We start from the raw sequence: 12,278 nt of genomic DNA on the forward strand, positions 1-12,278 counted from the left end.
GTGTGTACACGAAGGAGAACAACGAAATGGGGAAGGCGTCGGAGTGACTGAAAGAGGGTGTTTCGCACGAGAAGACGTTCCCACCTTTCGTGTATGCGCCCGGTTGTGTGTGAGGATATGCATAGAGAGAGAGAACAAGTGAGCGAGAGCACGACAGAGAAAAGAGGGCGAACACGGCACTAGCGACAAGGCGCCAAAGTGCGAGGGCGACGCGTGAGGCATCCATGTGGAGGGGCTGAGGAGATGCCGCAAGCAGCGTGATGCTCGTCACATGCAGCCTCCCTTTTGCTGATGATCAGGACACTGCTGGGCGAGTAGAGAGTGCGCTATATATATGCTGCCTTTTATTATTCGATGCTCGTTCGCCCCACTGACGGTTTAAGTGCGGCGAAAGAGAGGGAGAGGGCCTGTCGTCTACCGGCGCCGCTGATGCAAGTCGCAGAGACGTGCGAGGCGGCGTTCCATGGGGGGGGACACGCGTCCGTTTAAGTGGAAGGTCATGCGCTTCGCATGCATACGTGTAACTCAAAGAAAAGCGGGAGACTCTTCCCCTTCCCTCCCTCCCCCTTCTCCCGCAACGGAAGGGGAGAGTGGTGACAGAAGCCCCACAGACAGCGATGGTCGCGTCGGCGTGCCCTCGCCGCGGCACAAGCAGAGACGCGAGGAAAGGCGCGCGCTGAACGCAAACGGGTGACGTGTTGCTCGTTACCTAACGAGGGGCCGGCAGCAGCGGCGCTTCACCTCCAACAAAAAAAACGTCCGTGACGTTATCTCGTCGCGGGGCAGCGTTGTCAGAAGTCGATGCCCATGCTGCCCCCCTCCTCCCACACGTCGACGATTTGCTGCTTCGCCTTTACCTTCTCCGCCTGCGCGGACTTGGGCTGCTCGCCATCCACTGAGCACCCGCGCTCCGCCTCCATGAGGGCGTGCAGGTGTGCTTCGATCGCGTCCACATACTGCGCAAAGGCGGAGGCAGACATAGATGACACCGCCGCTGTCGCCGCACAGGTGCCCTCCCCTTCCTCCACTTGCTCGTGCACCACACGACTAGGCACCGTCGACTCCTCGTCTCCAGGTGCTGCATGGAATCTCATCATGCCCCTCACCTCCGTACCACTCACCCTCTCCACCTTTGACCCCTTCGCGGCGTTGGTCTTGAGTTGCCCCAGCTGCTCGCGAAAGCTCAGGTGCAGCTCGTAGCTGTGAAAGCACATTTTGAAGAGGTGCGCCTTTACGAAGCCAATGTCCACCGGGTAGTAGCGCACCCACTGTATGTACACGAGCGCCGTGCGCAGCGCCGCAAGCCGCGTCACCTTGTCGGCGCCATGGGTGCGTCCTGACATGACGGGGTGGGATGGGTTACTAAACAGCCTCGGGTCCCATAGAAGAGGCTCGGCGCACATGTGGCCCTCACATCGTGTCTCCTGGAGGCGAGCCATTACGTCGTCGTAGGTGCGCACGTTGCCGTTCGAGATGACAGGAATGGTGCCGCCCAGCGCCACGCGCACGCGGCGGATGAGCTCCATGTTCGCGGCACCAGTCTGCTGCCCCTTCATCTCGCGTGTGCGGCCATGAATGCAGAGCATCTGCGCCCCCGCGTCGCGAATCATGCGTGCATAGAGAATGGTGAGGGCCTCGTCCAAGTCGTCCTTCAGCGGCTCCCGTGGGGTCGCCGCCGCCGCCGGAGCAGCGTACGCATCGTTACATGCAGCGGGGTGGCGACTGTAAGCGCATTCGCGGTTGCCGCCGGCAGCTTCCACGTGCCCAGGGTTGTCGAACACGCGTATCTTCACCGTCACCGGCACCTCCAGCTCCACGTGAAGGGTGTGTACGATGGTGTGAATCAGCTCCCAGTCCTCCATGAGGAACGAGCCGTAGTGACCACGGCGGGCAATGCCTTGCGGACACCCGAGGTTGAGATCGACCGCATCGCACTGATAGAGAAGGTGCTCCGACTCTTCCTGTGACGATGACGACGCTTTGACGCGAACGCGCATAGGATACACGGGAGCCGTGGAGGCACCACAGTCGGCGCCGGTCTGCGTATCTGCCGTTGTCTGCTCACCGAGGACGGCAAGCCGTGCAGCCCTCAAGACGGTGTCTGCGTCGTTCCCGCAGAACTGCACAATGCACGGCCGGTCCACAAGGGCGGTGTCGGCAGTGGCGTCATCACCATCAGCCCGCACGTCGGTCTCGCGGCGAGTGTCAATGGAGTGTTCGCCCGCTGCGACAGCAGGGATCGCGCAAGGCGCCTCCATAGCCCTTTTTACGTCCTCCGGAGGGGTCACTGAGAGAAAGTGCGAGCGGTATGCGGCACCCTCGGAAAAGCTCTTTGCGTGCAGCATTGGCGTGTAGGCCATCGTCGCGCCGTACTGACGGCACAGCATGCGGAATGGAAGCTCGCTCTGATCCACCATTGGCCCGACAACGAGCATGCGAGGGCCGCTCGTGGGGTCTAGATGTTGCGCCTTTGACGCTGCCTCGTTCGGCATCACATCTTCGGGAACACGCGGCGGAGGTCCGCTGACCGCGGAGAAGTCCGTGAGGGAGGCCTTCAGGTGGGCGCGCGCTGCTGGTGACTGCACTGCGGCGTACTTGCGCACCAGCACGTTGTTCCAAAAGTCACGCGCATTGGATGGCTTTGTGCTGGGGTGGACGTACTTCACGGTGGGGTCGCGGTGCCCATTGCAGTAGGGACACGTCCTGCTGCGGAAGGGTTTCCCCTCGGCGATGAGCTGCCGGTAGTAATCCAGCTGCGCTTGATTGTAGGCCATTGCCAAGTAGCGCGCCAGTAGTGCCGAGTGGACGCGTGTGTGCAGAGGGCTGCACACGTCGTGGCCTCGCGCAAGGTTGCTGCGCTCCCTTGACTTGACGCCCCCACTGAGATGAGAACAAGGCGAGCGTAGAAGAGCAGAGAAGAGAGCAGCAATGAGAAGCGGGGGTGCGCAGCGACCGTGCGACGGGAAACGAGGCGTGCACATGTACTGGTCAGGCGCACTAGTCAGTTGGTGTGGACAGAAAGAAAGACGAGGGAGGCGAAGTGCCGTGCAGGTATGTCGCTCGTGGACAGGAGCGAGGTGGCAGTGGGGAAGTGGAGGGCGGAGACTGCGGCAACGTTAGAGAGAGAGGCAGTGTGGCCGTGCACCCGGCGAAAAGAGCACCCTTTCCAGTGAGTTGCAACGATCGGAGTAAGCCCCGCGCTGATGCATACGAAGATCGACATGCCAGTCGCTCTATAAGTGCATCGGAACGAGCTCATGCCACCCGCCGCATCTCGTTTCCTTCAGCGCCTCCATAGACGACGGGAGGTGGACATATCAGTGCGTGGAATCGGTGCCCAGCTCTACCCACTTTCCCCCAATCGTTGGGAAAGCGGCACAGTCCCCATCCTTGCCGACGGAGACACCTACGATGATGGCAGGGCCACGCACCCGCGCCTTGGCGCCATCAGTGCGATTTGCTGCTTCTGGTCCGCAGTCAGAGCCTGACTGGAGTTGCGGCGCAGCGGCCTGCCACAGAGAGCCCATCTGCCTCATCCATATGGAGGGCCAAGTGCCGGCGTGGCTCGAGTCCACTGCGCCCGGCTCTGACAATCCCTGCTGGTAAAGGAAGAACCTGAGTCACACGCCGACATGAACGCAGCGGGTGGCCGCCTTCGACGTGGGGAGGGGGTGAAGTCTGAGGCAAAGGCGGGAGGACACGAGGGAAGAGGCAAATATGCATACACGGTGGACAAAACACCAACGCGCTGCACCGAAGCAACGAAAGATGACGACACACATACACACACACACATACATATACATATATATATATATATATATGCATATGTATGTGTGTACAAAAGGGGATGGGCGCCGCCGGGCGGCACTACCGAGACGCCGGCCACGTGACCCACGGATACATAGAAAAAGGGCGAGGCGGACCGCCGGCAACACACGCTCGACTCCTCCGCATATGACCTCTCACTTTCTTTCCCGTGTGTGCGCGAGTACGTTGGACGGCGTCTCGTTCCGCCAGAAGAGCGCGCTGCCGCCCAGTGTAGGCGCCACCGGAGCCCTACTCCGGTGGCGACGGCGACTGGCGACATGCCCGTGACGCGCACCAAAAAAAGGGGTTGGGAGGGGATGTGACCACGTCGAAACGTCGCGAGAAAAAAAGCCAAACAAAAAAAACTGAGGGAAAGAGAGAAAGAGGAGAGCGCCTCGTGCGGAGCGTGACGTCCGCGCGGCCTATGAGGCACAGCGCCAGCCCAGACTTGTCTGCCGACGCCCGGAGTCCGCTGCGGCACCCCGAGGGCGGTCTTCAGGCTCGTGGCCTCCGCCCTCCCTCGCACAGACAGAAAAAGGGCAGCTGCGCCTGGCTGTCGTCTCCAACGCTGCACTTTCTCTTTCCCCTCCGCAACTGCCTCCGTGCGAATTCGCGAGCGGCGCAGGGGCAGACGCGTCTTCACACCAATCAGGGCACGGCACAGCGACCTATGGATGCCGGCAGACTCTGATCAGCATGTGAGAGGCTCTTTGGAGCCTGGCTCACCCGCTGGCGTTCAGGAGGCGGCGGCATTCCTTCCCTGTGTGCGGTGCCGGTCCACAGTGACTGCTCGGCGATTCGTTTCGGTTCACACGAAATCGTTTCATCCGGCAGAAGAGGGGAGGAGGGCGGCGGAGGACCTCCGAAGAGCGGCCCTGCCGAGGAGGCTGTGCGAGGTCGCCTATTCCGCTCCTCCTCGGTGCAGAGGCTTCACGTAGGCTCTCTTCGGTCCCATCCACACCGGCTTCCTTCCTTTGTCCCTTCCTCATTCGTGACAGATTGGCTCGTGGAGGTCACAGGAGCTGCGCGCCGGGTCTCCGTGAGCCCTCGAGAACGGGTACGGCGCCTCTCCGTCGTTGCAGTGTGACGGGGACGGGGTGTCAACACCGGCTATGCTGCTCACATTGGCAGGGCTATGAAAGAAACCGCTAAGTGCGACGTTGTGTTCCACATCCTTCCAGGTGCGCTTGTGACGGCGCAGCTGCAGACGGTCAGGGCACTCGCCCGTGCCCACGCCGGATCCACCGTGCCCGGCATGCCCAAGATGCCCCGTTGCCGACAGGTTCGGTGAAGCCACTCCTGTCGCACCGTTCGAGTGCATAAATGGGCTGGAGGGGGCTAAGCCGTCTCCTCTATCGGGGGCGTTCACCGTCATTGAGTAGGACGCCGGTGGCTCGTTCTCTGCTTTAGCACGCGCTGCATCGTGGTGCGCGCCATTCATGAGAAACGGGTACGCCACGCAGTCGGCTCCGAGTACCTCCTCCGGCGGGCGAGGTGCCGAGCTGGCCACGCTGGCTGTGCGGTTTCGATGTGCATGCCCACTGCTGTGCCCGCCACCGGCCGTCCTATTTCGGCGGCCAACACCTCCGCCAGTTGCACTTCCCTCCTCATCGCACTGTGATGACTCGGAGGGGTTTGAGGAGGTGGACAGCTCCACGGAGGAGGCCATCTGCGCGTACGCCCACTGGTTGAAGAGATCCGCCTTCTGCTGCGCTTCACGGCGACGCAGGCGCTGCCGCTGACGGTGGCGCATGTACGATTTAACGGTGGCAGCGGTGCCCTGGCTAGCGCGACTGCGCGCAGTGCTAGAGCTGCGCCGAGAGCTACCGCTGCGCGCGCTGCGCTGGTCCTCCCTATCGTCATGCTCATCCACATCCACCGCACACGCGCCAGGGGAGGGTAGGAGATAGGAGCTGTGCCCGTACGCAACAGTCGACGTTGTCCGCACCGTCGTCGCCGATGTGAGCGTCGTTCGGCTTGTGACAGAGGAGCCGTCGGCGAACTCACCTTCGCTCATCATGCCCTCTCCATCGCCTTCGAGTACTTCCACTACGCAGGCCTCGCGAGCCGCTTGGCGCTGGCGGCGGTGCTCCTCGCGCGCTTGACGACGTCTGTACCTTCTCATCGCCTTGTCGCGCAGGATTTCCTGTTCCGGGGTCAAGCGCGGCGGCCGCGAATGCAGCGGAATACCTCTACATTCGCGCTCTGCCACGGACGCCTCGCCGCTAGAGGACAAGCCCCCCTGCCCAGCGGCATTGCGCTCGCGACGCCGGTGGCGGCCGCCATCCGCTAGATCGCCCCTTGAGACCTTGCAGCACCTCAGATACATCAGGATGAACAAGGCGATGGCAACACTAAAGATCAAGGCGGCAGAGCTGGCGATATAGATGAGATTGGTGGCGGTGATGGTAAGGCTCATCCTGAATGGAGGCGTGGGGCGAGCAGCAAAGGCGCGCACAAAGGACGCGCTACCGGCTGTGCGTTGCTCAATATATATATATATATATATATATAATTTGATATTGCCCCTTGTGCGTCTGGCTGCAGGTGCTATGAAGAACGGCCACGCTGGCGCTTCCAAAGACACGTTCCGCTGCTCAGAAGCGATTCTTCGGTTACGAGTTGGAAGGCGAGAAGCGCGCGCGTCTGCGAACAAGTCCAACACCACTCTTCGCAGACGTAGTGCGCTGCCAACTGCCAGAAAAAGGAGAGGATGAGGGAGTATGTGGGGAGGGGGGAAGGCAAAGCCACAGCACTGCGGCAGCTGATCCTTCCAGAAGGCCGGCTCGTGTGTATGTGTGCGGGATAGAGGTGCGCGTATGTATGTGGGGAGGGAAAGCGCGGGCGGGATGATGCCGGTGCAGAACTTTATCGTACTTACGTCAACGGCTTAGGCAAGAAGAAAAAAGGTGAGCGCGTAAACAGTCGCCGTAGGGAAGGGCGAGAGAAAAAGAGGGGGAGGGAAAGAAGAAACACGGTGCCAATGAATGAGAAGACACGGACACCAACACAGACACACACTTAAAGGCAGACAGAGGGAGAGGGAGAAAGCCGCCCGCTTCGCCCTTTCCCTTCTTCCGACACGAAGGGATCAGGGGGGAGGGAGAGGAGGGGGAAGGGGGAAAAAAGAAAACGGTGGCGCTGTGCGGCGTTGTCCGTATCCGATCAAAGGACAGAGAGCACAGCGTACAGACGCAACGACACAAAGGGGGAGGGCAGAGAGAGGTGCGCACTGAGCCTCTCCGCCGCCACACTGGCGTCTGTATGCTGCGGTGTGCGCGCGCTGATGTGCCTCTTTCTCTATTTTTTGTTTCTCCTGCTCGGATGCACCACAGAAGCGGGTCCTTGCGAACTGGTCAGGAGACACGCAGATCCACGCTTGCACGCCTGCGGCAACCTTGCCGACGCACCAGATGATCTGTGTTATGGCTCTCTGCGCCCTAAAGATGTAGCTGGTGTGATGAGTGAGGGGAAGCGTGTGCAGGAGAGGCGGTGCGTGAAGGGGCCCCGCAGAAGAGAAAAGCGGACGAGTGTGTGCGCCGTCGACAGGCACGCATCGATAAGCGTTGGAGGAGAGAACATCACGGATTTTGAGAGAGACAGTTAGCGTGCATACGCGCGCACGAGGCAGAATTGAAAACGGGGAGCGTACCCGCTCCGAAGAGGCTTCGTTGCACCACTCGATGCTGTAGGATGAGCACGAGGGTGGGGGTGAGGGGCGAGCAACAAGAAGAGAGGTCTGCTCTCGTTTGCCGCTTGCGTCATCGCCACTGGCAAAACTGCTGCTACAGCAGTACGTGATGCGCTTCTCCACGTCTTCCAGCATCGCCAGTATCCGCGGCAGCTCTCGTATCACAGTCAGCAGAGGGCAAAAAGCGTCGGAAGTTACCGGCAGACTTGCACATACGGAGGCGAGTACGCTCTATCCATTGCAAACGCATCTGCCATCGGAGACACACACACACACACACGTACGTACGTACACATACAAAGAAACTTTACAACAAGCCTCCGAGCCTGGCCACCGCAGCTTTGTGTGCTTCGTTTGGCTGAAGCGAAAGAGCGTCCAGCGCCCGCTACTCCGCTTCGCCACATTTGCCGTCTGCACGTCGGGAGAGTTCGCGACCGGCGTCTGTGCCACCGCGCTCGAGAGGCGAGGCCAGCTTCGAAGACTGTGCTACAGATCTAGAGCTTGCGGAGTAGGTGGCGGTCACCGGGTCGTTCCCGGGCAGTGAGAACGGCGAGCGCAAGCTGCTATTCCATCGAATCAGCGGTGTAGAGAGCGTTTCGACGTTAGGCGCACATGTTGCGGTGCTGCCGCAGCTTACTTGTGCGGCGACTGGGAGCAGCGTCTGGTAGTGCGCGTTTGTAGCTGCCCTCTTTGGCAACACGAGGTAGGGCGGCTGGCCACCAGTGTGTGCACCGCCACCTAACCCTTCCCCTTCCGCTGCGGGGTGTGAGCCGGAAAGCGAAAGTAGCGGGTCTGTGTGTGGATAGGGCGACACCCGTGCCAGCCCCTCGACGGGCGAGTTGGCTGACGTGGATTGCCAAGACTGACGGCTCTCAAAGGAGGCGTTCGCTGGCGATAGGCCAGTCACCACGGGGGGATGGTAGGGCCGATGCGGTGTGAGGCTTTGGCTATACGCGGATGCCACGGAGGCCGCTGCGGCCTGCTCTCCGCCAAGCCCGACCGGGCCGCTGCTTGCCATGGGTCCCTCGGCGCTCGCTTGGCGATCTAACAAAGGGGGAGAAGTGCCGTGCAGGCTAATTTGGTCAAAGCCGTTGGTGCTGCCCAACCCCGTTATTGGAGACAGCCGGCACTGCGTCAGCTGCTCCTGCTTGAGCAGGAACTCGCGCAGCTGCTCGCGATGGGTATGAAAGAGGTCGTTGTGCAGCGAGGCGTCCTCGAAGTCGTCTGAGGTGCTCTCGAGATCGTCGTGGCGGTTGCGCTGAGGTGAGGAGAGAGAGTGCAGTTGGCTTTGGAGCTGATTCGGGCTCGCTCGTGTGCCTGCATCATTGAGCGTAGCTGAGTTCTTGTGCCGCCGCAAAAACTGAAGGCCACCAATGCTGCCATTCTGCAAGCTGACGCTGGCTGGCGTAGCGCTTTGCCGACTGTGTCGCACGCGCCGCGCCGACCCAGCTGGCGATCCGGGCCGGAAGCTCATACTGCCCACGCTGCTCTCGCTGGCGTGATTGGCGAAGGCAGGCCCAGAAGCGGAAGCAGCGCCATACTGACGCTGGAGCTCCTGCAGTAAAGAGGAGCTGAGCAGCACGTTGGGTGTGTTTGTGTTCGAGGCTCGCCGCTCCTCGTACTCAGCGCGACCGTAGAACTCTGGCGACGCCACTCGATGCCGTTCATCTTCGAGGCGCTGCTTCTCTTCGAGCGTCAGCGGTGGAGGGCCCGCTTGGGGCACGCGCTCGACCCCGCGGAAGTCGAGGCACACATCCTGGTCTCCGTACTGCACGACGACTCGAGCACGTGGTAGATTGCGTCGTGGACGCACACGGGCTTCGATGGGGATACCCTCCACGCGCTCCGCGTTCGGAGATGCCGGTCGCACACGGGGGCCGAGGCCACGATAGATATTGTCGCCCTCCGTGCGGTAGTCGATGGCATCTCGATCAGCATAGTTGTCGCGAAGATTCTGAGCTGACCTCCTACCATTGCCGTTGGCGGCGCGGTTACCGCTTCTGCCTGCGTCGCCTGGCCCACGACGCGTGGACGCGAACGCGCCTTCCTCCTGAAGGTTCACACTCCCTTCTTCTACATATACTTGACGTGATCGCGCGGACAGCTCCCGGCGAGCGCGACGGTTGCACCATATGATGACTAAGGCGATAGCAATAACGCCAGCAATGCCGATGACGCTGCCGATCGGAGTGAGCAAGCTCATGGCAAGCGGCTACGCGGGCGGGGTGACCAGAGGCCGCAGGGGGTGTGGGTGGGTGGAGACCACACAGCGCACGAGGACGATGCCCGGGGAGAGCAACTCGTGGCCGATGCCTCTGAAGGAAATAAATAACGGTGGCCTGTGAGCTCGACGAATGGTCGGCTTCAGGGGTGTGACCGGCAGCTGATGCACCGAGGCAGGCAAAAAACAACGTTACGCCCAACGATCCCGCCGCTCCTCTCTCTCACACACACAGCAACAACAGCAGCAGCGAGCACCAAAGGGGAGCACACACCGAGACAGCCTTACACAGCGCAAAAAAAGCGATGGGGAAAGACAGCGGCAGCGAGGCGGAAGGGAAAGAAGGCAAAGCGGCCGACAAAAAAGCGAACGGAGCGGAGAACACACACACAAAACTCATTTCACTTCGGAAATGGCGAAAGGATCGATCGGAATACGTCACACAACGGCACGAAGACGACGAGACAAAAAAAACAGAGCTGAGGCAAACGTCTTCGAGAGAGAGGGAGGGTGGGGTGCGTGCAGGAGCAGAAACGGCAAAACGGGAGCGGCCCAAACCCTCTCACACTCACACACACACACACAGGCGGAGATGTCCAGAAAAGAGGGAAAGCGGGAGGAGGGAGGGGTCGTAACAGCGAAGAGTACCAATCAACAGAGAAAGACGAGATCAACGGAGAAGCAACCCTGGGCGACAACTTCTGTGTGCTGAGCAGCAAATGGGGAGACAGGACCGGAAAATAGAACGATTGTGATGTGGCAGGTGAGGGAGTGGCCGGCTCAACACTGCAGACAGGGGAAAAAGCTCTTCCGCTGCGTGACGGCGTACGCACGTTACCAACGAGGGCCAAAGACCTTCACAGCAGTAGAATAGAGCGTAAACAAAGGAAGGCGACGCTTAGGTGAAGAGGGAGAGGGAGAGGGGAAGACAATACGTCTACGATTTCTCCTTGGGGTATGGGGCTCGCATATATATATATGTCTGTGACTCACTCGCGGATATACATACAGTGTCTACTGGTCCTACCGTGGCTGAAGTGTGTGTGTGTGGAGGGGAGGAGAGGGGGTAGGAGGAAGTAGGGGGACGGAGGGCTAGAGCGAGCGAGAGAGAGCAGGAAGGCTGATAACAAAGAAAAAGCAATGGTGAAACACTGCGCCTCTCTAAGCATGAGCGATCAGATCCTGATGCTCAGCTCGCGTCGCCCCCTGTCAGCGCTTCGTTCGAGATTATGATAGGTGGCGCAGACTTAAAGGTGCGCGAGTGTGTTCATGTGGCTGCCGTTTTGTGTGTGTGGGAGAGGGGAGGGAGGGAGGGAGGGGGGCTTTGGAGAGTGCTCTGCCGTGTGCACGAGCAGTAATAACCAAAGAGAGAGAGGGAGGGAGGGCGAGGGTAGCGATAAGAGTGAGTGAAAGGCGGCACTTTAGGGCTGGCGGGCAAAGTAGATGGCGAGCAAGATGAGAGTCTTTCGGAAGAGCGATACGGCGTGCACAAATGCCTCCGCAGCGTGAGCTGCTCCCACGTGCAGCCACTTATGTCGACGCCTGGGCCTGCTTGTGTATCTGCCCCGCTCACATCTATGTCTCTGGACGCCATTCTTCCCCTGCCTTAGACAGGCTACACCTCAGCCATGCAGCTTCTCTTTCTTTGGCGCATTGGAATGCGTGAAAGCAGAGTCGCGCGAGGACGGACATCGAAGACGGCGCGTGGGAAGAGCGACCAGCGAAAAAAAAAAGGAATCGTGAGGGGAGTGCACGCGTGCATCTCCGTGTGCGACAGAAAAAAAAGAGAGCCCAACTAGCCCTCTACATTGGAAAGTGGACGCATCTAAACGCACCCCTGTACGTGTGTGTGTGAGGGGGAGCGAGGGAGAGAGGGGGAGGGGGTATCGTGGAGGGGCCATGCCATCCTTCCCTCTTCCATACAAACGAACCATGGGCGTGAGCGTGAGAGAGCAGAAGCTAACGAAAGCAGACGGGGGGCTGCAGTGCCCAGCTGGCGCCCGCATGGGGCAATGAGGACGCTGCTGTTGATGTGGTGCTGTTTCTTTGAAGCACGAACCGGCGACCACGCGCGTGTGACCCATCGAGCAGGAGAAGGGGGAGATGGCGGGGCTAGGGATGGGAATAAAAGCGGTGCGCAACAAGAGAAGGCGCGTCCTTCTTTTCGTTATGCGCACTTCATTCCTTTGCGTTCAGCACAGTGGACCTGCGAGGGTGGTGTGGGAGGGAAGGCGCCGCTGCTGACCCTTGCAAGTGGTCGCGCCGCTCGAGAGTCATCTCTGATAGCCTCGTCGCTGCCGGCTTCGAAACGGTGCGCGATGGAGGGTCTTCTCGGTGAGGGCGCGGAGTATACTCCGCAGCGCATCTCCCTCCGCCTCGAGGTCGTCGCGCCCCACTTCGGCTGTCCTTTGAGTCTTTTCGTCAGCGACTCGCATAGCGCTCCGTATTCGTTCGATGCGCTCGAGGACGGGCGCTGCTCTTAGGGTGGTGGTAAGATCCCTTAGAGAGGTGGTGACGGCAAGTGCACGAACTTGCACGCTGCGCTTTTGCGACAGG

The 12,278-nt window shown here is 60.5% G+C and overlaps 3 protein-coding genes across 3 annotated transcripts; all 3 read right to left on the bottom strand.

Moving 5' to 3' along the window:
- Positions 1 to 791: 791 nt before the first annotated feature.
- LSCM1_01497 (uncharacterized protein) lies at positions 792 to 2,774 on the bottom strand (the record flags this gene model as incomplete). Its single annotated transcript, XM_067319106.1, has 1 exon — positions 792 to 2,774. One exon carries the CDS (start codon positions 2,772 to 2,774, stop codon positions 792 to 794), a length of 1,983 nt encoding a protein of 660 aa, XP_067176385.1.
- Positions 2,775 to 4,795: 2,021 nt separating this feature from the next.
- LSCM1_01498 (uncharacterized protein) lies at positions 4,796 to 6,229 on the bottom strand (the record flags this gene model as incomplete). Its single annotated transcript, XM_067319107.1, has 1 exon — positions 4,796 to 6,229. One exon carries the CDS (start codon positions 6,227 to 6,229, stop codon positions 4,796 to 4,798), a length of 1,434 nt encoding a protein of 477 aa, XP_067176386.1.
- Positions 6,230 to 7,886: 1,657 nt separating this feature from the next.
- On the bottom strand, positions 7,887 to 9,704 carry LSCM1_01499 (uncharacterized protein; the record flags this gene model as incomplete). The annotated part of the gene is made up of 1 exon (XM_067319108.1): positions 7,887 to 9,704. The coding sequence occupies one exon, from the start codon at positions 9,702 to 9,704 to the stop codon at positions 7,887 to 7,889; it is 1,818 nt and encodes a 605-aa protein (XP_067176387.1).
- Between the last annotated feature and the right edge of the window lie 2,574 nt (positions 9,705 to 12,278).

The sequence above is a fragment of the Leishmania martiniquensis genome, chromosome 31 (assembly GCF_017916325.1).
Source record: "Leishmania martiniquensis isolate LSCM1 chromosome 31, whole genome shotgun sequence".
NCBI classification, from domain to species: Eukaryota; Euglenozoa; class Kinetoplastea; order Trypanosomatida; family Trypanosomatidae; genus Leishmania; species Leishmania martiniquensis.